Source organism: Sceloporus occidentalis, unplaced genomic scaffold (genome assembly GCF_023333645.1).
Source record: "Sceloporus occidentalis isolate IW3139 unplaced genomic scaffold, rSceOcc1.0.p SCAF_3, whole genome shotgun sequence".
NCBI classification, from domain to species: domain Eukaryota; kingdom Metazoa; phylum Chordata; class Lepidosauria; order Squamata; family Phrynosomatidae; genus Sceloporus; species Sceloporus occidentalis.
The window spans coordinates 184432347-184460302 of record NW_028316983.1 but is presented as its reverse complement, the minus strand read 5'-3'; the positions used below and the strand labels follow the sequence as shown (position 1 = coordinate 184460302).

The following is a 27956-nucleotide window of genomic DNA, read 5'->3' as shown; positions in this document are numbered from 1 at the left end:
GCTGTAGCAGTTAAAGTAGTGTCAAACTCAATTATTTCTGCAGTGCAAATGCAGCCTATCATACTATGATTTCTTTTACCTGTATTCCTCTAAAACCCAAGGTGAAGCAGGGGGAATCCCACCTTCTACAGAAGATTCTGTGGTTCCATGGATCCTCTATGATGGATAGGCTTCTGACCTGATTATCATCCCTGTAGTTTGTGATAAATTTGATGGAGCCATATTAAAATGTAATAGGCCTTTTAAAGGCAAAAGGTTTGTGCAATGTTCCCATTAAAATCTAATGAAGCAGAATCATTCCATTAGATACTGTAGCAGGAGATTCAAAGTAGGTGCAACTGCAAAGTAGATGCAAGGAAAAACTGTGAAGAGGAAAACAATTTATACACTGCAGAGAATTTCTGGTCCTGAGAGTGCTCTGTGATTGATGGATTCGTATTTATTTTTGTCCTTACATCTGAACATGGCAAAACAGGTTGCAAAAAGCAGCCACTAACCTTTGTCTTTTGACAGTCACACTAATGGCTGGTACAAACCAGCACAATATGCTGGCTTCCAGATGGCATGGCGGCGTGGTGTACGGACGCTGCATGCCTTGACACTGCCCCAAAGCCAGCATCATCCCACCCGTCCAGATGGCAGGCAGTGCTGCAGCACTCTGGCAGCATGGCATTCATACGTCTCACACCTCAGAAGAACTGAAAAGTGCCCCCATGACAGAAAAGCCATCCTTTTTCCTGTGCAAAAAGGAGCGGCATTTTGCTGTCTCCTTTTATGCTGGAAAAAAGCCAGAATGGGGTTGTGGCATGTGGTTGCTGCGGCACCCATTGGGCTCTTTCAGGGGTGTCGTCATACTGTCCCTTTAGGCTGGTCTGTCTAGTTGTTGCTAGCCAGAGAGTATGGGGACTTTCATACCTCCACTTTTCACATTTCACATCTGTCAATGGTGTTCCATGGCTAATCCTGCCACATAATGACATGGGAAGATGTGTTTGGTGTTTTCTTTTTTGTGGAAAGCTGGATAGGGATGGGCTAGGAAGAATGTTTTTGCCTATTGCCATGTTAATCCAGGGTGAGCCTATCTAGATTTTCAGACCAATGCATATTATACAACACAGTATGATATTGTTTCTACAGTTGTAGAACAGTAATTTGTAAAACTTTAGACAGCATTACAATAACTTGGTAGATAGCAACAAAGAAGCTTCGTGGATGGGCAACTGTGTACTTCCATTTACTGTTGATTTGCAACCTTCATTGCCTCTAGCCAGCAGTGAATGATTGTAGGAGTTGTAGTCCTGTATGTGTTTGAAGCCCACTGGCTGAACTTTTTCTCCTATACTTTCTTTTTTTCCCTGCAGGATCTTTCATGCTTGTGAACACCTCTGGAAGGATTGGACAAAGAGCTCATCTTTTGCTACCGCACCTTAAAGAAAACGATACTCACTGCATCGATTTTAACTTTTATGTTTCCAGCAAGAGTGGGTCCAGTCCTGGTGTACTAAACGTTTATGTGAAAGTCAACAATGGTCCACTTGGTAGCCCAGTATGGAATATGTCTGGGGCTCCAATAGGAACCTGGAACAGGGTAGAATTGGCAATCAGCACCTTTTGGCCAAATTTCTATCAGGTATTTTTGTTTTGTTCTCTTCTTTGTTTACTTGTATGGAGCATGCTAAACAAACATTTTGTATTTATCGTTGCCTTCACTGAATGAAGTAATTTTTTTTAGCTCTCTCTATTTATAACAATTATCTACTTGGTTCATTTGCTTTTTTGCATTAGTTTATTATATTGATGTTAATGTATTGTCCTATGGCTCAATTTGCAGGAGAAGAATAAAAGCATAACAAATTTAAAAAAACAGCTTAAGTTTGGCATCCTTTTAAGATCTTCTTGAACATAAGTGTCTGGAAATTCTGGCCAAGATAAAGGTAAAGCTGATGAAGGTGTAGAAGAAAGGACAAGGGCAACACTATATAATTAGGTATAATTCTACATTCAAGTCACAAAAACCAAACATACAGGTATAGGATGGGGGATGCATCGTTCAAGAATACTACATGCAAAAAGGACCTTGGAATTATTTTTTATCATAAATCGAACATGACTCAACAATATGATGCTGCAGCAAAGAAAGTGAATACTGTTTGACTCTGCATTAATAGAAAAATAGTTTCCCAGTAAAGGGAAGTAATAGTCCCACTATATTCTGTGCTGGACAGGACCCATATGGAGTGCTGCATTCAGTTCTGCGCTTATGTTTGAGCCCCATTAAAAATAATGGGGCTTGTGCATGTGGCACGGCGTGGTGCACATGCCACAGGCACACATGCCATGCTATTCCGTCGCACGGCTTTCAACATCAGCTGAAAGCCGCATAAAAGGCGCCTGCGTATGGCCAGGCGCACTGTATTAAAGTGGATGTTCCAAGACCAATGTAGCCAATTAGTCTTGTCAGATATGTTTGATAAGGACCCTATCTAGATATAGATTAAAAGAGTATATAAATTTATAAAAGCTAGAAAATGTTGCTACAAATCAGCCATGTGTGAAAAGGAAGATCTGCTCCTTATCCTAGGTGATCAGAATATTGACAAATTCTGGCCCTATTGATAGAAAGAAATAGTAGCATCTCTATTGGCATTAGTAGCAGACTGCAAGAAGCCATAGTTTGTAGATAGACACCACTGCACATCCATCTAGATGAGACTGTACAGTGGCAGCAGACAACTCAGCATCCTAATGTGTAGCATGAGTGGTGAAAATGCAGAGTGCACCCCAGAGCAGTTTTCTGACACTCCAGGGAGCAAACTGGGGGGGGGGGAGGATTAATTTTACCCCAGTGTTTCCAAATATGCCCTACATGGTATGGTGACAGCTTCCCCAAGTTTTAGTCCTCGGGGGGGGGGGGGGTTCTCCTTTAAATTCGGGAACGGCCTTTTTCCTAACCGGTGACCTGGAAGACAGTTTCTAGGTCTCATACTGTTAGTAAAAAGGCCTCTCATAACTAGAGAAGGCCAAAAACATGGAGAAAATGCTTGGAAAAAATTGCATTCAAGGGGTTGTTTCACCAGGGAGCAAAGTACCCTTGGAGCCCTGTGTGGCCCCCTTCCTTGCCCCCAGTTGTCTGATATGTCTGATATAGAGACATAGACCTGTTACAGACAGCCAAAATAAAGCTGCTTTGAATCACAGTGGAGATATGGTGTTTCAATGATGCATGCGTCCTAAGAGTCCAGAAGCCACACCAAAGCCATGCTCCAGTCCTTAGGGCTGGAGCGTGGCTTTGGTGCGACCTCTGGACTCTTAGGACGCATGCATCATTGAAACACCATACCTCCACTGTGACTCGAAGCAGCTTTATTTTGGCTGTCTGTAACAGGCCTAGCAAAACAGGAGTGCTCAGTGTGACTGCTAACACCAGCATCTCACATCTGTGCTGGGCACTCTTGTACAGTTGCTTTGTGGGTCTTACAGTTACTATTTTATATGCAAAACCTACCATCAGGAAGGCTTTAATGCCCAGCATCCATAGTTTTTTGTGGGTTTTTCGAGTTATGTTCTGCATAAGTAACTTCATGCCTCTAGCAGGGGAACCATGTTTTTATAGTGTCCAACTGCCATGTATTATCATGAAAGAGGGTGAAGATTTGCATAACATTGGCATATATATATTCACATGCTCAAATAACATATTTAATTTAATTTAAATAGAAATTCTATAAATCTTAATATAATAGAGAAGATCAACCAGTGTGCTGCTCAGTTTATTTGTAAGTTTCATAGTGTTGATGGTTGGTCTGTAGGCTACTCTGTTTTCCATTTTCATGACTGTTTATCTTTAAACCAGGCTTGAACTGGATAGGCCTTCAAATAGTGGATACTTGGAAATAGATTATTGTCCTTCAGAAAATAGGACATCGGCTACTCTACCTGTTTCTTTAGAATAGCTGTCTGTCCCTTACTGTTACTGTTTTGGTTGCAAAAGATTATTTTATGGTGTGAAACCAGTCTTTAAAAAGTCTAAAAAAATAAATTTCTGTTCCTGCAACAGAATCAGTTGCACAGCTCCACAGGTTGCTTAGTACCCCACTGAGTTATTTCTGCTTGACGTCTTGCATTCTATACCCCCACACAAACAAACCTACATTGCTTTGAAATAATGCATGTGCTCTGTCTTCGAAAACCATTATTTTTTAGCTTAGGTGGAGAGAAAGCAAAGAACAGAGAAATAAATAAACGCTTCCCCTTCTAGTGAGGGAACAATGCATGGTTTCCCTGCTACAAAGTTACTTATGCGTAACTAAATTCTTATTTAGTGGCTTTATAATCTGAAAAGCTAAGCCAGAAACCATATTAAAAGATATCACATGCTGTTTGGCTTTTTCTTTTAAATTGGGATTGGTAGCTACCAGGATTGCAGGACCAATTGGGGCCCTGCAAAACCTTGGAGAACTGTGCTCACCTGTCATATTCCCATCTCCCATGTATCTAACCCTAACATTTTATTTTTTTTAAAAAAAACCCAATAAGTTTCTCCTGATTTTCAATAACGAAAAATGCCTTTTCTTGGCTTCCTAGGGCTGTTTTAGGCCCAGGAGAAATCTAGAAGTAAACTGAAAGTTCAGTAGGTGTTGAGCAGAGCATTTTAAGACAACAAACTAAAAGAATATTTTCACAAAAAAGTGGGGTGTCAGAACTAACTTGGGCGGGGTGGGGGGGCTCACTGGCCCTGTAGGTCACACTTTCACTGGCCCTGTTTTAGACTGACATTTCATAAGTTTTTCAGTGGGAAGGATCTGTAACAATTTCGTAATTTGGTCCAGCTGAGTGCCAAGGATAGGATAACATGTAATTCCAGATTCATTTTATTTGGTTAAGTTTTGTATAATACAGTCTTCAGCATATTTAGTTGCAAATAAATCCTCCTGAGTTTAGGTTGCATCTATACTGCAGAACTAATCCAGTTTGACACAGCATTAACTCTATGGCTCAATGCTATGGAATTTTGGAGTTTGTAGTTTTGTGAAATATTTAGCCTTCTCTGTCAGAGAGCTCTGGTGTCACAACAAAGCACAAATTCCAGGATTCCATAGGATGGAGCTGTGACAGTTAAAGTGGTGTCAAACTTCATTAATTGTGCAATATGGCAGCAGCCAAAGTGAGATATACTGCCTAGCAAATATGCTTAGGATGTTGGCCCCTGTATGTTTCTTTTTCACACTAATCAACTTTTTAGAACTAATCAACTTTAATCCTTAAGACTAGTGGGTTTTTCTATAAATGAGATACTTCAGGAGCTCCAGATTTTTCACGTTTATTCTTATCACCTTCATTCAGTCTGTCAGGTTACTGGATATATTCCTTGACCTAAAGCTATTTGTCGGTCCCAAAGCTAGAGTGGATCCCCTCATCAGATGCTGAATGATAAACTAACTTTTACATAAATCCCTTCGTTCAATAGTTCAACTCCACTTGGATATACATTAGCATTTTGGTTCAAAACCCTTGTACTGAGACTGTACATTTCCATGTACAATGAAATACACACTATGTTCCACTAACATCTCTTACAAGTATATAAACCTGAAATGCAAATAAAGGAGTGAAGCAGACGGGCATCCATGAGCAGCCAGAAGGCACTCCTGGCCTGATCGCCCCAGGGCTGCAGCGAACAGACACCGTGGACCTGAGGGCGTCTCCTGCTATGGGCCCAAATGGAGGGCATCAAGGAGCAGAAAGATCCACTTCTTTGGGAGCCAGTTTTGGGCCAACGTATGTGGCCTGGGGAGGCTTCCGGGTGCTCCAGGGGTGTGTGTCATCTAAACACCATGCCTCCGCGGCATCCAGAAGCCACCCTCCATCTGCCTGTCTGTTTCAGGCCAAAAATCAGTGAATGCAGCAGCCATTTACTATCGAAAATCATCATCATCTTCACCACCCCCACCATACCTTTCCAAAATAGGGATTCACAACATTTTATTACAAATTCATAAAACAGGAAACCTGTCATGACTCCATCCTATGAAATACTAGGATTTGTACTTTGTACTTTTCAAAATAGGGATTCAAGAGCACCCCCTCCCAGTTAGTTCTGAGGCCCCTAGGGGCACCCCATATTTCAATTATAAATTGAAATGATTACAATATAGAGCCCAAACAGACAGGCCAAAATAAAGCTGCTTCGGGTCACTTTGGAGGTATGCTGTTTAAATTATGCATGCATCCTAAGAGGCCAGAAGCCACACCAAAGCCATGCTCCAGTCCTAAGAACTGGAGCCCAGCTCTGGTGCAACCTCTGGCCTCTTAAGATGTGCAAGTCATTTAAACAGCATACCTCCATAGTGACCCAAAGCAGTTTTATTTTGGCCTGTCTGTTCAGGCTCATGATTAAAGTTGGATACTTTTAATGTCTCCATTTGAACAGTGGTGGGGAAGGTATCTGTGGGCCTGAATGTAACTTTTCTGGCCTCTGAAGCTTCCCACCAGTTCAAGGAAAGCCCGCTGATTCCCTCCGGCCTTTTTTTAAAAAATGGCAGTTTTTAAAACTAAAATCAACCAGAAATCTCACCCATTTTGAAGGGGAAAGCAAGGTATTTTGGCACTCTCACATGGGGTTGCAGCCCATAAGTACATCCCCATTGCCCCCCTGCAACTCTTATACAGTATATTCCCTGAACATATACTATACACTATAATGAAGTCAGAAAAGAGGCATTTATAACGCGCTCATGTTCTAAAATAGTGAATTAGGTATAGGTATATAGCCAACAGACATAAACAGAAACTTGAGTCAAGCCATATCAATGAGATTTAGTCACCAGTACAAAAATACTGACATAGATTCTGTGAATAAAAATAGAGCAGAATATTGACTCCAACTGGTGAGAGATTTACTGTGGAGCAGCAAAAGCCCTTGTGGAATAAATAGTTTCAAGATCCTGGGCCTTGAAAAATAACCCAGTTATAACCCACAACAAACAACTTCATTATTATGTGATCCCAATTTTCAATCTTGTTGACCGTAAATCATTTTCATGTAGGTGCTTAAGTTGACATATTAACCTCATAAATTCTTCTTTATGAGCATAAGTGCAAATCTGAAAGTGGGATATATGCAGAAATCTAGTCATGCAGAACTGCTGGGCAGAGGAGAGAGACAAGAAGATGTACATAGGATGGCAGAGAATTATCGTTTGTTTGGGTTTGGTTTTTTTTTAAATGGGATTATTTTCCTACTTGATTCACATAATTGCATTAACTAACCGTATCGATATTGGTGAATACTTTCTATGTTTCAACTATATTTTATGAATTAAAGTGTGTGATTAGGTACAATTCACCTTTGGACAACAGGAATTGTAATTGCTTCGTAAAAACAAAGGCAGGAGTTTACTAAGTGAGGTCATGTATTGAAAGCAAATCTATTTATTCCCTTTGTTCCACAGAGCTGACAAGTTATCTCTCCCAGCACATTTTCAGCAGTAAGCATTTAGGGTGGCAAGCAACCCCCTCAGCCTTTGTTCTCATAGAGAAGGGGGAAGTGGCAAGAATGAAAAGCTAATTTTGCTCTTCACTGAAGCAGGGAGGATCAGGGACAGTGCAATGTTAAACCACTTCCCTATTTCCTGTTTGGCAGACATCTGAGGGATAGTCTGATGTAAAACATCTCTCAGGCAGACATCCAGCACGGCTTTTCATGAACAAATGAAATCTGTGTTTTTAACCAGTTGTTTCCAGACTGATAAGGCAGCAAAATAATTTCTAAGGAATCAAAAGACTATCATCTTTGGTACAGCTTGCAGTGTAAGAATGTTATTTTGACTAATGTGCTTCATGTGTTGCATTCAAGATGTTGTGCCAGCTGTGATGAAATGCGAAGTTGACAGCTTAGAGTGAACATTTTAACATTTTTCAAAGCTGGCAACTAATCATGTGGAAAATGAAAGAAAAGGTGGACATTGTTTTTACACAAGCTACATAACATTATACGATTTCCTCCCACCTTTTTATTATCTTACTTAAGACTGATACTCACTCACAAGATACGTACTCTCTAGTTAACATAGCACACAGAGCACTGGTTTTGTATTGCTGCTTTAAAAAAAGTTTTAAACTCAGCCAGTCAGCCTATACATCTATATCACAGCCTGTGGAAGGTGGAGCATAACATCTTGAACTAGCTTGGCTGATTGATATCCCAGGTCACAGAGACTGAAGGCCAGTTGTTATTTTTCAGAGCTGAAAAATATTGTGTCCTCCAGTGTACATACTTATTTCTTTTGGTCTACTAACACCCCTAGTCAAATAAATTTCATAGGATTTTGAAGCACTACAAACTGTGGCCTTTACATAATACGTTAATTACTAACCTGATATAATAGAGCATTTCATCAACAGTTCCTCATAAATTCTGTTATGTGTGATTCACCTTTGACAACAGTTTGTACTGGAAATACTGCTGTAGCATGGATATGTTTCTGTGGAGGTTTCAGAATGTGGTCATTAAAACCAGACTGCTGACCCCACATGTAGTCTATATTTTGCCTGAGTGAACTAGTCTTTACTATTAGAAAGAGAGGTGGAAAATATTAGGCTAGTTAGCTAGATGGACAATTCTTCACTGAGAGTAGGTTGAGTCTCCCTTATCTGGAATTCCAAAATCTGTACTTTAAAAAAGCATTACAAACCTGTGAGAATGGGACAATGTAGGTGCCAGACTTATCACTGGGAAGATCAATCCAAACATGAGACTCTGTACTGAAAACATGACAGCCCATGTGATGGTGCATATTGAGGTGGGTTTCTGAATGCATTTTTAGGTCTTGGTAGTATATGAATAACTTAGTCCCAGGTCAAGTAGGGATTTAAAGACTGACACCAGTACTTGAGCTGGAAATGAACTGAGAGCCAACGCAGATGGCAAAGCACTGTTGTAATGTTATTGTATTCACCCGTATCATTTGACAATTTTTCTGCCCTATATGGATTGTTTACAAAGGCAGGTTCATGTGTAATTTTTGCAGTAATTAAACCAAGGGCCCAAACAATATGAAAGACCATATTCTCTGGCATAAATATGCCCAGACATCAGGATCTTCAGGGGAAACCCTTCTGTTCCTCTTAGAGGTATATTTTTGGGGAGACAAGGGGCTCTCTCCCTCCCCGTTATCTTTCCATCAGGCAGCAATTGCTTTTCTGTTTGGGCAGAACTTTTGCAACTGGCCTCAGTAAGGGTGATTTTTTTTTATCTGTACGTGTGTTGTGTTTTATTTTACAGAAACAGTTTTAGTGGTTGTGTTAATTTTTTATGCTTTATGTTTTAATTGTGTTTATTTTAATTCAGTTTTACTGTAAGCTGACTTGAGTCCTGTCAAATGGAGACGCAAATGATGAATAGTGAAAAATGCAATTCAGATGTGTGAAAAGCAATCTTGTCTTGTTTCACATCATCTGTTCTCCTTTTTTTTGGGGGGGGGGGACATGATGATACACTTAATAGTTCCAGATTTTGTTGTTGATCAGTTCAGTCATTTGTTTTTACCCTCTTGGCCATGGAGTAGTCCAACTGTATATAGTATATTTTCTTCCAAGATAGGGACTCAGGGCAGCTTACAACATTAAAAACAGTATAATTAAAAAGATAAAAAATAATACACTAAAATAATATTAAAGTACTACAATAAAATAAAAAAGAAAATCAACAAACTATTAAACTAGCAAGGGGGAAAACCCCAGTTTTAGATCTGCTCCTTTTAATGCACTGCAGAGAACATTTGATCCAGTATTAGCACAAGATGTCCAGGCAAGATGCTGCGGTTGACCCACATGTGCGGTCTATCTCTTTTTTAAAGTGGGTAAAAAAAGGACAGATTTATTTCCTAATTTCTTTATTAGACTTATATCCTGTTTTGTCCATGGAAGGGAGTTGGCAGTTCTGAACCTGAACCTTACATATGTATTTAATATGTCGGTAAGTAAAAGGGAGAGAGAGGGAAATAAGTGGGGGTTTTCTTTCTTTCAAAAGAAACAAAAAGGAACCTCCCAGGCAGGCATCAAGTTGGGGTCTAGCAAGAGGCTTCCTGTTCTTTTCAATACATTTTATACAGATGCCACCTGGTTCTTCCCTTCCATCTCCCCTTGCTAAGCCACCAGTAATGGGAGCAGTGATGGCAGCAGATACCAGATGCTTTCTTTTCCTCCTCTTCCTCCTTTTTAAAAAACAGCTTTGAAGGTTGGAGAATTAGCTGGATTTGGAGCAAAGGTCCTGTTCCACATCACACCCACCATCTTCATTTCACAGAATGCATCTGGATCACATGAAAATGATAAGGGTGTAAGGGTAACTTCTGTAGCTACACTACAAGATCTACTCAACTGCAAATGGGACATTTTTCCTTGGGATCCAACCTGTGCCTTAAGGACCAGCCTTGGTAGTAGCACTGAATGTGTGAACAGAAAGACTGAGTAGCTGGAAGACATCTGAATCCTTTCGTGCTAAAACCCCATCAGGTTGTGGTATTAAACTTAACTTACTGATCCCCCCACCACCATAACTTAACGAGCTATAAAATACCTTCTGTTTTTGTGTTAAGGCTACCAGCAGCTTAGCCATTTGACATCATTACATTCTAGTTATTCTGCACAGACTGCTGTTTATGCATTTATGCCAGTAATCTCAGATCATTTCTCAGCTATTACTGGAAGCTGGATGGAAATGTGCAGTTCCACACTACAGTACTTATGGATTTTCCTTTTATTCCTAGACAATATCTCTGAAACATGCTAGGGACTTAGAATGTATGGGGGAGGGGAGCTGCTGTTTCAAAATCCGTATGCTTATCATCTCCTGTAAAACAAAACAGTGGAATGGTAATGTCCATCACTTCTAATTTTCTCTACTGAATTTCACTCCCTCCTTGCATTGTCAGTGCCTCTGTTTATACAGTTAGACATACAACAAAACCTCTGAACTTGAACCTTACATATGTATTTAAGAGGTTAATCACAGTTACAATGATTTGAAATAGATCCTACAAAAATAAAGAATTCACCTACTTTTTAGTACTTGAATAATTATTACACAATCACTTCTATAGAGGGGAGGGGAGAGAGAGAGAGAGAGAAGATGCAGTCCATTCAAAAGGTGTCACCGTAATTCGTCATCTTGCCATTGTTACCATATCAGGAAACGAAAACATCAGTATACTTATAACAATACGTTTTATTCTTTCTGTCACCATTAGGTGTATATTTCTATTAAAAACATTTTTGTGTAACTTCCTAATATGTATAGATCCTATAAAAGGGTTTCTCCTGTCACAAAATCACTACAGGGAAGTATTGCCTGTTTTGCTGTGAAAGCTGACAGAACTGGCTCTGATGAGTTCTTTCAGGAGAGATAGGGGTCCAAAACACACTGCAGAAATAATCCAGTTTGACTGCCCCAGTTCAATGCTAGGGAAGTCTGGGAATGGTAGCTTTGTAAGACATTTACCCTTCTCTGTCAGAGAGCTCTGGTTCCACAATAAACTACAATTCCCAGGATTCCCTAGCACTGAGCCAGGGCAGTGAAAGTAGTCTCAAACTGGATTGTGTGTTTTGGACTAAGGATATCCTGGGAAAGGCTTCTTCGCTTTACTGTTTGGCTTGCAAAAGAATGAGTGCTTAATGTTGATTATTCTGGTTGGTCGTTTTGCTTGGGAAAACAGCTAAGGAATTTGAAGAATACTGTACAATCCTACCAACCATACCATTGATTGCACTGATCGATATATTGCCCTTTTTGTGTTTCAGGTAGTTTTTGAAGTAATCACATCTGGTCACCAAGGATACCTGGCTATTGATGATGTGAAAGTTTTAGGACATCCATGCAGTAAGTGATTGAACATTACACTTTGAAATTATTTTGTGAGATTGAGGAAATAAATTAATCACTGATATCTTTCTGATCTCCCAAAACATTCATACCCAGCTCCCCAAAAGGCTTGTCCAGCTCTCAGAAGTATAGCACTCTTGAGGCTAAGATGCTATGCAAATTATCTAATGGCCAGAATTGAAGTGGTCCCTGCACTTGTACAGATAAATAGATCTCAGAGGAAGCATTTTACCAGCACAGCCTACATTAGTACACAGTACCCCCACCCTAAAGGCACCAAATCCCATTTGATATTGGAAGCTGAACAGGGTCAATCCGAGTTAGTACTTGGGAGACCACTAATGAATAACAGGTGCTGTAGGCTATATTTCAGAGGAAGGAATGGCTAAAACTATCTTGAATATTGCTTCTAAGGAAAAGCTATGAAATTCATGGGTTCTCCATAAGTTGACAAATGTCATACCCACACACACAACAGACTGCATGCAGGTACCCCTCAAAAGTCTGTTTTAGTTAAGAACAATTAGAGTAGATACTGAGGGGAAAGGGAGTTCTGTTTGTGTAGCAATCTCCTTCTCTAGTATCTGTTGTTGGGGTTTTTCCCCATTAGCACAAGGTTTAAATTCAGTTTTAACTACTGTAATATTTTGGAAAGAAAAACAGTGTCAATGATATTACACTGACCAAGGCTGTTAAATAAATTTGCATTAAACTGAGAGTATTGGTCTCTCAATTTCTGTTGATCCTCTAAATGATCTTACAGTAGAGGATCTTCAGAGAGTCTCTTAATCTGTTCAGCAGTGTCACATCTTTTACTGTTTAAAATACAGTCACCCCTCTGTTTTCGTGGAGGATCCATTCTGGACTGCCCTGCAAAAACAAAAACCCATCAATATTCAAGCCCCATTGGCTTGAATGGCAGCGCACACCCCATTTTGTCCCCCTCCATTTTCCATTCATGCATAAACAAGGGACACGGATCCCAAGTCTACAAAAACGGAGGGGTGACTGTATTATGTTACAACTGTAGTTTACCATCAGTTCTTTTGTTTTTTTAGATCACATTTATAACACATAAACTGTCTGGTTTAAAAATATCTTGATAAGTTTCTACACATCTTATCTAGTAACTAATACAAATACCTGCTGTGGTTTTGTTGAAAATATCACGTAGATTTTAGTTTAAATTTTATAAATATCAAAGCGTTTTACAAAAACGTTAGTAAACCAAGATTATTTCCTTAATAGGAAAATAAGCTAACATTCTCTCATGTTATGTCCTGTATTTGTATTTTAAAAATACAGTAGTAATGTCAAACAGAGCCAGCATGGTATGGTGGTTTAAGTGTTGGACTAGGACACTGGGAGACAAAGGTTTGGATCCACACTTGACTATGAAAGTCTACTGGGAGACTCAATCTCAGAAGAAGTTAAAGGCAAATCCCCTATGAACAAATTCTTCCAAGAAAACCTTGTGATATGTTCTCTTTAGGGTTGCCATATATCCAGTATGATTTAAAGGCAAACAATAGTGCTAAACATCCTTATGATATTCAGCACAATTGGAATCACATATTTTAAAATAAATTTCACATATATTTGTTTTGCTTGGCTTTCAACAATATATTCTTGCTTCTGTTAAAATTAAGTTAACAGTTTGTATATTTAAAACAGCAGTTGTTTAAAAATATGAGATACAAAGTGTCATTGTGCTAATAACATACTTGTCTCTCCCTTCCCTGTTTTTTATTTCAACAGCCAGCACACCCCATTTTCGGCGTGTCCAGAGTGTAGAAGTCAATGCTGGCCAGTTTGCTACCTTCCAGTGCACTGCCAATGGCAGAACGGTTCAAGGCAATAGGCTTTGGCTACAGGTAATGTCTGTCTCCTTTTCTTTCCAGCAGCACTTTCACACATTGGGAAATGTATGTGACATATAGGGCCCATAGAGACAGGCCAAAATAAAGTTGCTTTGGGTCACTTGGAGGTACACTCCAGTCCCAAGGGCTGGATGACAGCTTGGCACAGCTTCTGGCCTCTTAGGACGCATGCATCATTTAAACAGCATACTTCCAAAGTGACCTGTAGCAGCTTTATTTTGGCCTGTCTGTATGAGCCCATAGATACCCTGATTCAAGATCTAAAGAAGAACTGTTTGCATGTAGAAGAGAATACATGGGGAGTGGGCAATTCTGCAGGGAACACCAGCAATACTCAAATTGCTCTCAAATTTCTCTTAATTTTTTTAAAAAGCACTATTTAAAATTAAAAACCTTAGTTAAATGTTTCCTTGAATATTTATGTATGAAGTTTGAAAGGATTTTCACAACAGCCATACACCTTTTCGGAAATCACCACGTTTTTCACTGTTGGCATGGCAGACTGATAGATGATTATGTATCGTAATTGCACATATATGCTCATTCACAACTTATTATTACACATGATATAAAACAAGTGGAAAAAGTATAAAGAACAGTGGGGTTTTTCCCATAAATGCACTACATATACACCACTTTTAGATGAATACATAGTGATCATTTTCAGATATGGAAGTATGTAGTATAGCTCACATATGTGGATGTGGTAATCAATTGAATATGGTATATTTGCCATGATGTAAGAGATTACTGTACTACATTCTTATAGTGCTACTATTCCACTTTAACTGCTTTGGCTGCCTCTGTTGTATTCTGGGTTTTGCAGTTTATGGAGGAGCATTTAGAATTCTCAGCCAGAGGGCTCTTAGGCCTCACTGAACTACAAGCCTCAGAATGCAACAGGAGGCAGCCAGAACAGTAAAAGTGGAATAGCAGTGTAGTGTAGTGCGGTAATCTACTCAGATATATCAGTCTAATCTAGATGATATAACCACAGTGCATGAAATTATTAATATCTCTTGTAGTTGTATGAAAGAATGTCAGGATCACTGAAATTTCACAAAGGCTACCTTTCTTTCATTGCTGTGTGTACTTGCAAAGGAGAATGCTTCATTGCTTCTGTAATTAAGGTTTAATTGCTTAGTACTCTGAAACAATCTTCTTCAGCACAGATGTGTGCTAAATTAAAGATAATATTACTTTTAACAACATATGTCCACATTGCTTCCTGATTTCTATGGGTAGAGAGTAGAGACTATTAGAACTGAGTAATATGTACATCAGCAGTGAAAACATTTTTAAATGTGTGTGGGAATTTGTCCTTAGCAAAGGTAAGTTCACCTTACAGCAAATTTGCATTTCTTATCATTGCTGTACAACTCTTAGTTTTTTGTCCCCCAGTGTGGAGTAATTATTTTTCTGGCATTGAGATAAATTCATATTTTGCTTAAGACTAGTGTGCAGGATTCCTAAAATGAAGAGTGGTCAAATTCCACAAATTGTTGTTGGTGTTGTTGTCGTGTGCCTTCAAGATGTTTCCGAATTATGGTGCCCCTAAGGTGAACCTGCCTTGGGGTTTTCTTGGCTAGATTTGGGGTTTTTTTGGGGGGGGAGGGGGTTGCCTTTGTCTCTTTCTGAGGTTTAGAGAGTGTGACTTGTCTAAAGTTACCCAGTATAGGATTCCATGAATGAATAGAGATTTGAACCCTGGTTTCCAGAATCATAGTCCAACACTCAAACCACTACACCATATTCACTCTCTTCTAAAAATGTGTCCAGCTGTATTAACCAACAGTTATTTTTGGCAGTACTGGTTTTAACATGCAAAATTCTAAACAAATCAGAGCCAGGATACCAGAAAGTCTGTCTCCGTTTATGTGAACTTGCCCCAAATGTGAGATCTTCAGTTTGTCTTGTGGATGTCTCAGGCTCCTTCAAGGCTAGATTGGTTGGCTGGTCTTTCTCTGCAGCAGCTCCCTGGTTGTGGATGTTCTTGCTAATTGAAGCCAGGCTGGCTCCCGAATTTCTGATGGGCAGCTAAGGTTGTATTATTTTGCTTCGTCATCAGTTTTTAAAATTAGGCATAGCTGCTCTGGTTGTTTTAGTTGTCTGTGGGAAAAAGGTTATTTTTATTCATTGAAAGCGTTAAGTGCTTTTATTCATTGTACTTCAACCATGTAGCAGATTGAATGAGGATACATATATACTATAAATTTTAAAATAAAATTAAAGTCTCATAAAATTAAATTAATGGTTTCATCATGCACACCTTGAATTACCTACAACCAAATAACACAGTCCATTTAACTCTAATCTTATGAAGCACTGTGGAATATTTACCAGTTCTTGCTTAAATTCTGGACTTTCTGTTTCAGCAGCCTAAAAGTACATGCTAGCCAAAGCTATAAGCTGACTGATACTGTGCTTATATGGAGTGGAGCTGGGCTAGGTAAGGCAAAGGAGTTAGTTACGGCAGATGAACACTATAGGAGAGGCAGATGTAAGGTTCCCTCATATTTTGCTTCAAGGGAGATACTGTAGTGGCTTCACTTAGGTGTAAGAGAGAAACCCTATTAGGGAATATTTTGAAGAAATATCTAAGCAGTATCTAAAGTGTTACAGAACTGAGGCTGTTATAAACTGCTCCATTCAGTTGCAAACTGATGTATGTTAGTGATCAGATTTGAAGCATATTAAGGAAAGATGTGAAGTATGATGTGGGAAAACTTTATTTAATTTAAATCTGGTGATTCAAAACACATTTAATCACTGAATTAAATTGCTTTGATTTAAACGTATCCAACCCGCTTTAAAGGGTAGTGTTTTTGTTTGTTTGTTTTGTTTTGTAATGGAAAAGTCATCCACCCAGAGAAACTACCATGGTGCTGCTCTACCATCACAGAAATTAGGTTGGAATCCATCCAGAATAATAATATTAACTTAAATGATAAATGGAATTTCTGGACCAGGTGATTTCTTATTGCATTGTAGGCAATCATAGCACTTACATCATTTAGTCACTGCTTAGAAAGAAAAAAAGAAAAAGAAGGAAAGAAATCATCTCTCTATGGTAAGTCATACTAGGTAATGACTTTAATCTGCTTGCCCCTTTTCAGATGAACACTGAAACATTAGATTTGATTATAGCACATCAGGCAATATAAAGATAAATTGACACTAACTAAACCAATTCCACCTTAGGTTAAAGTCAAATGAAGGAAACCATGGCTGTAATACAGCCTACAGCAAGATATTTTCCCCCTCTTACAGTCACCATTATGTCATAAGAGAGCTGGTGGATTAAGTTGTTGCACTGTGAATTTAATGTTCTCACTAGCTGCAGCTTCAGTGACAGCACAGAACACAATCAATTCAATGATACAGAAGGAGGACTATTAATAGCCATGCCACTGAGTTAAATTTTCTTCCTTATATTGGTGAACAACACTATTTTAGGAGTAAGTTTGTATTAAGAAACTGAACAAATAGTATTTTACTACATGAAAAGTGTTTGTTGTTAATTGCTATCAAAGCAACTTTCACTTATGGCAACCTGAAGAATGAGATACCTCTAGGTCACCCTATTATCAGCAGCCTTGCTCAGATCTTGCAAACTGAGGTCCATGATTTCCTTGATTGAGTCTATCTGGAATGCAGTCTTTCTCTTTTCCTACTGCCTTCTACCTTACCAAGCATTATTGTCATTTCTAATTATTCATTTCTTTTAATTATGTGTCCAAAGTACGATAGTCTCAATTTAAGGTAGAGTTCATCTTTTAGTTTGCTCTAGGGCCCATTTATTTGTTGTTTCACTAATCCACAGTATCCACAGAACTCTTCTCCAGCATCACATTTCCAATGAGTTAATTTTCTTCTTAACAGCTCTCCTCTCTGTCCAGCTGTCACAGTAATACATAGAAATTGGAAATATAATGGCATGGACAATCTTACTATTTAATGATATATCTTTACATATGAGGATCTTGTCTCGTTCTGTCATAATTACTTTTCCAAATCCTAATCTTCTTCTGATTTCTTGACTGAAGTCTCCATTCTGATTAATGACTTAGCCAAAGTATGGGAAATCTTTCATTATCTCAGTGTCTTCATCATCTACTTTTATGCAAATCATCTGTGGTCATTATTTTATTAATAACTTTTGTTTTCATAAACCTGCCTTTGCACTTTCTCTCTTGATTTATTTCAATAATCGTTCCAAGATTTTGCTATTTTCTGCTAATAGTATCCTATCATATGCATATCTTAAATTGTTGATGATACTTCCTCCAATTTTCACACCTCCTTCCACCAAATATAATCCAATTTCATGTAAATAAATAAATAAATAAATAAATAATTTTTTTATTTCTATCCCGCTTTTTGCCAGGCAATCAAAGCGGCGTACAACAGTGTACAAGCTATGTATCAGAACACTCAAATGTTATGGCACAACCATAGATAGGGTGATAAACAGATAAAGTGATAAAATGTAGCCCTGCCTGACCTCCCTGCCAACTGGAGACCATTCTGTTTGTCAATATTCTGTCCTAATGGAAGCTTCCTGTCCTGAGTACAGGTTACGTATAAGGACAGTCAAATGTTGCTGCACATTCATTTCTTTAAGAGTGATTCATAGTTTTTCATGATCTACATAATCAAAGTCTTTGCTATAATCTATAAAGAACAAGCTATTTTTCTTCTGAAATTCTTTGGTGCACCCTTATACAATGTATGTTTGCAGTATGATCCCTAGTGCCTCTTGATTTTCTAAAACCAGCTTGGGCACCTGGAATTTCTTGCTCCATATATGATAAAAAAAATATGTTATAAAGGTTTGAGCATCACTTTGCTTGCATGAGAGATTAATGCAGTGCTCCAGTGGTTACTGCAAGCATGAATATCCCCTTTCTTGTGGATTGTATTGTATTTTTAGTGTTCCCAGTCTGTGGGCCATTGTTTTATTTTTCCTACTTTTTAGCAAATTTTATTTAGAACCTGAGTGAATTCTGTCTCTCGAAACATGAAACAACTCTATCGGTATGCCATCTGTTTCTGGTGATTTATTTCTCCCAAGTGCTCTAAGTGCAGCTTCAACTTCACTTTCTAAAATTGTGGATTCATATTCAAATTGTTCTTCTTCAAACGAATCTTTGGCCCGGTACAAATAGGCCCTGAAGGACGCCTTCGTCATGTGCGAGGGGCACCCCGCCCACATTCACCTCACCCCTCGCACGTGACGAGGGCGTCCTCACTGCACGGCGCTGAATAGACGGCGTGCGTAGTGATGCCGTCACTGCTGTGCGGCCTCCAGATGGAGCCGCACACACCACTGCCATCTGTGGCAGCGCAAAATTTAGCGGTCCTTTTTTTGCATAGCTGTGCCCCACAATTTGTTTGCTGCGGTATGGCTATGCAGCAAAGAGAGGCAGCTCCCAGCCGCCGCTTCCTGGCGCTCTGTACCACGCCTTTGATTCTTTTATCTCTTTCTTGTCCACTTTAGCTCTTTGACACACTTTTGTTCACTTTAGTTCACTCACACCAAGTATTGCAATGCTTATATGTTCCATATCTTCCAGTTGATGAATGACAGGACCTTAATTTCACAACTTTCCAGTACTTTGTCTATGAGCATTTCCCCTCATGACCATCATTTATGGCCCCAGCTGCAACACCTGGCTGTGCCTACACCAAGCTAAACTGTAGCACTGCAGGTGAAAGCATTAACCCTGCATCTACAGGCTTGTGAGCGAATTAGAAACTACCAGAAACTCTGAGTAAACTGGCTTTTATTACATATTTTAGTTGAGACTAACAATTATGCTGGAACAATAATTAAAGTAAAATGGGTAAATGTCAGTTTTCAGCCACCTGTACTTGTGGCAATTTTTATTAGATTGGTTTGAAACTTGGCACACTTGTAGAATCACTATATAGATAATAGATGCCAGGTTTTAGATTGTTATCTCAACAAGTGTCCATTTTTACATGTGATAGATTTCTGAGGCTAATGGTGATAGAACCCTTTTCACTCCTACAACTCATCTTAACTAAAGACATGCTACCATGCTTCTTTAATTTGGCATATGTGGCTGTGACAGGTTAAGAGTCCCAACTTAGTAAAGGGAGAAAGAGCAAAATTAATTAGAATAGTATATGGCTACCAGTGAAGACCATTAAACTGCCAGTCATATTCATATTCAGAAATTCACTGAGATATATGAAAGATACAAGATTGTCAGAAATACAAAAGCTTTTGTTACTTAGAAGCTGTGTAGCAAAAAGTAAGATTAATATTAAAAGAAATTCTTGTTCTCCATAGCTGTCAAAAAATGAATAAAAAATAAGTGGTTTTGTACTTCTGAGCATTTTAAATTCATAACAGTACTTTGTGGCCAGTATTCTGCATCAGCCACTTGGTCAAATATGCTTAACTAAGTAATATCTCTTTGTCTGACGACCCCCCCCCCCTCCCCTGGCAGCCTGATAGAAACATCTTCCACCTGTGCTCCGACTGCCAGCAGAATGAACCTCCTTCTCCCCATGCAACTGACGCCTGGTAATTTGGGAGGTGGTCATAGGGTTGCCATAATTGTCCACTATTACCAGGGACAAAATGTAGGACAAATTCGATACCAAACTGTAAGACAACTGCAGGACAAAACTCAGCCCAAAATGTAGGACATTTAAGGTCCTACATTTTTCTTAACTGTGGAGGGAGTTACGATCTTGGCAATAGTATCACAGTCATGACTAGGTAGTGATCATGAATATGGAAAGTTGTGAGTTAGTAAATCTAGGTTACTGTTCTGCATTAATTATTGCTATTTAGTCATGATTGCGACAGTATTGGCACAATCATAACTTTCCCCTTACTTTATTAGGCAACTGCATGGGAAGAAGGTCTATTCTACCAGTTGTTGGAGCACAGATGAATGACATTTCAAAGACCTAACAACATCACCCACAATATTAAAGAAACTTTCACTTGGTCATTCTCCAATGTGATTTATTCCATACTATGGGCCCATACAGACAGGCCAAAATAAAGCTGCTTCAGGTCTCTTTGGAGGTATGCTCTTTAAATGATACATGTGTCCTAAGAGGGCAGAAGTTGCGCCAAAGCTGCACTCTAGTCCTTTTGGCCTGTCTGTTCGGGCCCTATATCAGCAATGCCTTTCAGCACTCTACATGGGGCAAACAGGTCAGTCTCTGTGCCAGAGGATCAGTGGACATAAATTAGACATTAAGGATGGGAATATTAAAAAAACAAACAACCAATTGCAGAACACTTCAATCTCCCGTAGGTAATTGTTTGAGGTTTGGAGGATGTCTATAGGGAAGTAAAGGCCTGCTATCAACAGTCCTTAAGTGGTTTATAGATATGGTTATAAATTAAAGTTGAACAACTTCATGCACTTTTATAGAACCACAAGGAAAAAACCTATTTTTCCAACTGTACTTTGTTCATACAATATTAGATGAGAGCATTAATTCTAGAAAACTGTCCTTTAAGGTCAGTACAAATCAGTGACAGTAAGAGCAGTGAAACCTGCTGAGTGACCTTGAGCAAGTCATAGTCTTATAGCCTCAAAGGAAGGCAAAGGCAAACTCCCTCTGAACAAATTCTGCAAAGAAAACCCCATGGCCTTAGGGTCACCATAAGTGAGAAAAGACTTGAAGGCACAAGACAACAGCAAACAATGAAATGTATGCCTCTTGATCTTTACATAATGAAAAGGATTCATTCAGAAAGAGAGTAGGTATCTCTGAGGAAAACAGAAGAAAATGTAAGCAATATTTCCATTTTCATTTCTTCAGTAAAGAAACTGCAGCTATTTGGGATTGATATCTTACACCTATAGGTTTAACCCTTCTTCAGGTATTTGAAATATTGCCTTTCCATGTACCAACAACCCAGAATTTAAAACCATCGGGGGGGGGGGGGCTGTGCTTGTGATGCTATCGATGAGGATTGCCCACAGAGCAACCATTGGTGCCAAGGCTTTCTCTGTGATGGCATTCTTGTTTTTGAACTCCCTTCTGCTGGAGATATGGGTATATCTTTCACTCTTACAGTTTAGGAACCAGTCTGAAATGCATTTATTTCTGGATACTTTCATGAAAGAATCAACTAATTGTCATGTTTAGCAGCTTATCCTTGCTGAATGTTTAATTGTGTAACTATGATTTTAAATTATAAATCAGTTGTGTGTTACATTGGTTTTTATTTAAGTTGTTAGTCATCCTCTTTTGAGAAAGAGAAGACTAGGAATGAGATATGCAGTGATGAAAGAACTAGACAGGATATTAAAGAGCAAAGATACACAGTGGACCCTCAGTATCTTCAGGGGGATCTGTTCTGGACAGTCCCTCCCCCCCATGGATATCAAAATCTGGCAAACGTTCAAGTTCCTTTGTTCCCAATGGCAGTGCGTGCATTTAGCTGTACCAACATTATTGACAACAGAACTTCAGGTGAAGTCCCGTTGTCCCTAATGGCGGCACAGCTCTGTGCATGCACCAACAATGGGGACAATGGGGCTGTCCCTCATGGTGGCGTGGCTACTTGCATGCATCACCATTGAGGACAACATGGGATTGCCATCTGTGGATACTCAAATCCACGGATGGCAAGTCCATAGATACCAAAGTCTCACTGTACAACTGAGCACTAAAGTTAGAATCATCCAAACCATGGTATTCCCCAGCACTGTGTATGGATGTGAGATCTGGACAGTGAAAAAAGAGAATAAAAAGAAAATCATTTCAGCTGAGATGTGTGCTAGAGAAGAGTGCTGAGGATGCCATGGATGGCTAAAAAGACAAACAAACGGGTTCTAGAACAGATCAAGCCTGAGCTCTCTCTTGAAGTCAGGATTATACTATTAATCTGATGACTGTTGCATTTCTAGCTCTCTAATTTAGTCTTTTAAACCCAGCCACTCAGCCTGTAAGGCATCACTTCCCCATATCCTGCTATCATTCTTTTAATTTCCTTTTCAAAATTTAATTCCCAGTGGTTTGCACTATTTTAGCAATTTCAGTTATCCTTATTAAAAACCTTAATTTTTTTTTTACTTTTGAATATATGGATGCTGTTAAAAGAAAGAGGGTGTGATATTCAGTATGAAGGCTGTATCAAATTTTCTTGTTGAGCTGGACTTTAGAAATGGAATTAGTTCAAGACAGGTGATAAAATGTCATACTGATACTGTTGTTGAAATAAACATGGTTGGAAGGGATTTTGGAGGAGGAATAGGTTTGAGACAAATTGGAAAGGAGGGGGTATAATCTGAGTGGAAGGCAAAACGGGGACAGATGGGCAATAGCTGGGGAGGTTTGCTGTTTTATGACTTTGTTTACTTCCTAAGACAATACCTTGATTACCAATGAGGCGACACCTTCTTTCCTGGGTTAGATAGATTGATATGGATGTTGGAGAAAAACATAGAGTTTAAAGAATCCTTTAATATCTTTCAAAGCACTGGCATTGTGAGTGGGGAAAGGGGGGGCAGAAAGGAAAAGGGGAAACTCAGTTTGGACATTATCTGGTTTGTGTCAGACCTGTGTTTTGAATCCAAAATAAATTGTCAGTCAATCTCACTGCAATGTTTTCTTGGCTCTTCAAATCTTGGTTAGCTAAATATGGCACCTTTAATGGTTGTGGAAGAGGAGGGAATTTCAGCAGGTGTTACTAGTTTCCTGATTGCATGAAAAACAACACTTTCCTGAGATTTCATTTTCTCCGCAACTGTTACAGGTACAAGAACCATCTCCAGGATTAAATATTGCAATATTATGATCTTTAAAGATGCTAACCAAAACATAATACACTTGTCACAAGCTGGCTGCCTTTACTGTTGACTAATACATACTGAAAAGAAATGTATTAGAGAAAATATGCCACATTACAGTGGACTCAGCTATCCCAGTCAAAGTAATCACTACATGAAATCAGTAATTAGATCTCTCCCATGAGAGAGCAGAAACTGATGGTATCCTATAAGAGACACCTATGCAAGGGCACTAAGTATGCAAGAGCAACTGGTTTTAGTTAAAAGCCTTCTCAAGATAAGTTATGCTGCAATAATTATCTAAGACAGTGTATTCAAATTATTTTCAGGGAAATTCTGATTAAATTAAAGCTTCCATATCCTGCGGCTGACTGTATGAAAATAAGTCCAATGTATGTACATGCAGTCAGCTGTCCATATCCACGGATTTTTTATCTACAGATTCAACCATCCGTGACTTGAAAAGATTCAAATATATATATATTAATTCTAAAAAGTAAACCTTGATTTTGCTGTTTTATATAAGGGAAACCATTTCACTATGCCTTAGGCCTGTTACAGACAGGCCATAAAAAAGCTGCTTCGAGTCACTTTGGAGGTATGGTATTTCAATGATGCATGCGTCCTAAGAGTCCAAAAACCGCACCAAAGCTGCACTGCAGTCCTTAGGACTGGAGTGTGCCTTTGGTGCGGCTTTTGGAATCTTAGGACGCATGCATCATTGAAATACCTTACCTCCAAAGTGACTCGAAGCAGCTTTATTTTGGCCTGTCTGTAACAGGCCAATGTATTTAATGGGACTTGAGCATCCACAGGTTTTGGTATCCACAGTGGGTCCTGGAACTAATCCCCAGTGGATACTAAGGGCCCACTGTACATACTCTGAATCAGGTATGTTTAACTACAGCCAGTTTTCTGGCTTAACTGATTTGTGAACCAGACTGTGCTTGCTTGAGATGTGATCATTTATAGCTGTTTTCAGTGTTTTATGCTTGATCTGAGAGTCAAACAAGTTATTTTCAGAGAATTTCACCCTAAAGATGCAATTGTGTAGTCTTGATTGTAATGAATTTCTCAAGTAAATATATGTAAGTACAGAACAGTGGAGGCTGTCATTTGGTTCCAGAACAAGGTGTTTCATGTAGTGACTTTTGAGAAAACTGTTGGAGTAGCAACAGTCATGGATAAGGGTTGCTTAACTATCTCTTTATTATCCTTAAGAATATAATCACTGGACATTTATTAATCTCACTAATGAGGAACACCTTATCAGGAGTTTACCTTGTTCTCTGCTAGTTTTCATTACAGGTCTTATATGTGTGTGTGTGTATTTCTACCTTCTTTGTTTTGGTAGAAATGCAGTGATCTGCTTTCTGTTAAACTGTGGGTATGAAATGTTTTTATAAGACTTTGCCAGAGCAAAGCTACCATGTCAAGAACCACAGAAATGGTGAAAGCTTGCAATTGCCTTCCATTCCTTTTATCTTCTTATGCCAGGAAGTTTTCTTTTTTGTCAGCACAGGGTTGTTGGAGACTCAAGGGAGATTGTGTTTCAACTTTGCTGTTGTATATTTCAGATTTTTCACATCAGTATCCTAATGAACAAAGTCTTTCATAGAAAAGACCTTCCACTCTCACCTTTCCCCATGATTTTTTTCTCTTCAGAACTTTAAAGTTTCCTTTTCACATCATTTTCTGAAAATGTGAAAATCCTGTTCTTACCCTTTTAATGGAAACAAAATAAATGGCTGTAAGAAAAAAACTCAGAAAGTTATCCAACATTTCTGCTCATTTGTGGTTGAGGTGGTTAAACAGATTTGTTTAAAGCAAATTTTATGAAGGAGACATAAAAGCATTTTTTTAATCATCAATATACTTATTAGCATCAACGTAGTTAACAAAATATACTGTGTTTTATGATGAAAGTGATAACTGGCTGACATAATCCTTCATGAAATCAAAAGCCACATCTTAGTTTATAAAACAATGGCAGGTTACAGACGGGCAAAAAGGGGTGTGCTCATGATGTCATGAAGGTATAGCCTTTAGACGCCCCTTACCTGAATGCCGCCATGAACACGCCGCCTGCACGCCCCAAGCGGGAAGAAGCGGCATTAAAAAGGTGCCGTTTTTTTCTGCTTCTTTTCTATATACTGCACAGCTGCGCATCTCCGTCTGTAAGCTGCTGCACTGGTACGCCAGAATTGTTACGCCGCTAATTTAAGTTGCCCATTTAAAGGCTCCGGGTCAGCTGCGTCGCATAATGAGTCGGGGTCCTGGAACATGCGCAGTTTGCACCGAGGCTCTAATTAGAGCGTCAGATGCCATGCAGATGTGGAAGCTGCAGCACAGCTGCACTCTAACCCTAACCTTAGAGCAACATGTACGCATGCACTGCTAGAATTGTGGAAAGTTTGGAATTTAAAGTGAACCTCTACACACATTCCTGCACCATTTTCACCTAACAATAAAAAAACACTAAAACTTTAAATATTTACATATGTACAAGGGAGGTGATGGGGGATGGCAGGGGGACAGCGGTGGCAGCAGCGACAGCTGTGGCTGTGCATTGCAGATTCAGCAAGAGCGCGGGGACCAAAGGAGAGGAGGCATCCATGATGCTGGTGACACTGGCAACGTGCAAGCGGACAAGGATGCCAACACCAGCTGATCACCAGCTGGCAGGAGGCCACCTTTGTTCTTGGGTAGGGCGGGGGAAAAAGTTTAAAGGGGTCTGGGCGCTTTAAATGTGCACATACACTTTCTGCCGCCGGTGCTGACCGCCGCAGCTGCGCAGCTGCGCATCCGCCAGCTGGCAAAAGGAAAAAAAAGCTGTGTTTTTGGCCACCCGTGCGGAAGCTGCCTCTCTCTTTGCAGCGTCCTGCGAGGCAGTGGTATGGAAGCTGCGGGTAAGAAATGGCCCCAGGTGAGGCGTCTTCACTACCCCCAGTGTGGAAGCCCCATACACCTGAGCCACGCCCCCGGGGCGGGCGGTCTGGAGGCTCCGTATTCAGGGGAAGACACCTTCAAGGCGTCTTCCCCTGCCCGTCTGTAACCCGCCAATGTTCCATAATAATTTTGAGCAGGATACTCAACCTGTATCAAGAAACGCACAAAGCTGACCCTGCACTTCATGGCTTGGCTTCTCAGTCATTCCTGTGGTGCAATAGTCCTTTGTGGGCAGGATAGAACCATCAGTTGTTTACACATGTAAATGGTTTTAGAAATTCCATGAAGCAGATTATAGTCTATTTAAATTAAGAATATAGAAAGTTGTTTTTAAAACGTAGCACAATACTTGGTTTAGGTTATTATCTTCAAAGGCAATCAAAGAAATAAAAATGCTTCAGTCTCAACTTACTAACATCTACAGGAGAATGCTTTGTCACAAATTAGGCCTAAATGCAAAGCTCCAAAATTGCTGCTAATGCAGGGTGCAATCAACATCCCATTTAGTCAGCGGAAAAGCTCCCATTGGGTTTAATAGTTTTGAATTGCACTCTTATACTAATTGGATAAGTTGTAGAGGGGGAAAATGTGATAAATCAGTTACTGGGATCCACTACAATAGGAATATTTCCAAAGGTACTTAATTTGGTGTAATTTATGATCTAATAATCCACAATGAGGACAGCTGCAAGCTATAGTTATGCAGATTAACAGCAGGAATGCAAAATAGGTTTAACACAAGCACCCTTCCTATTACCAAACACAGGGAATGGAAAGAAAGACAAATGCTAAAGAATTTAAGAGTGAAATACAGTGTCCAAAGGCTAGTCTAAGTATACTATGCAAGTGTACTATGGGGAAATTGGAAAAATGCATTTGGAATAATTTAGTGGTAGCAAAGACTGCTTTAGGTGACCTAAGATTTTTTTGTGTGTGTCTTGTTATTGTTCCTAACCAATAAGGCACAGAGGATTTTGGCCACAGACTGACTAAAACATTTCTCTGAAATAACTTCACTGATCCCTACTTACTGAGATTAAAATTGTGAAAACACACCTTTTAAAATTTTTAGCTACCTGCAAATAGCCAGGCATTGATCTACTGTTATGGTTTGAGTTCAGGAGATAACATTCTCTTTTGTGGCAAGAGACCCTGACTGAAAAGATAGTGAAAATACTTCCGTGGAGTCATTGTCATCCATATATTAAGACATATTATTATTATTATTATTATTATTATTATTATTACATTTTATTTAAAAAGCGCTGTAAATTTGCACAGCGCTGTACATAGAATGGATAAAATTGATAAGAATAATAAAACCTGCCAGTGGCGTACAATCTAAAAATAACAAATGCATATAACAGTAGACAGTAATAAACTAATAAAATAAGCAGGTTAAAAACATCAAATAACAGGTATCAGATCAACCATCAGATGTCAAACAAAAAA

The 27956-nt window shown here is 39.2% G+C and overlaps 1 protein-coding gene across 12 annotated transcripts in view; it reads left to right on the top strand.

The window, feature by feature from the left end:
- Positions 1 to 27956, top strand: part of PTPRM (protein tyrosine phosphatase receptor type M) — a 625500-nt gene that overhangs the window by 214267 nt on the left and 383277 nt on the right. For all 12 annotated transcript variants that reach the window (XM_089517070.1, XM_089517069.1, XM_089517061.1 and 9 more), the window contains exons 3-5: positions 1362 to 1630; positions 11800 to 11878; positions 13640 to 13755. In XM_089517070.1, the coding sequence (XP_089373196.1) occupies positions 1362 to 1630; positions 11800 to 11878; positions 13640 to 13755 (464 nt within the window). The remainder of the gene's footprint in view (positions 1 to 1361; positions 1631 to 11799; positions 11879 to 13639; positions 13756 to 27956) is intronic.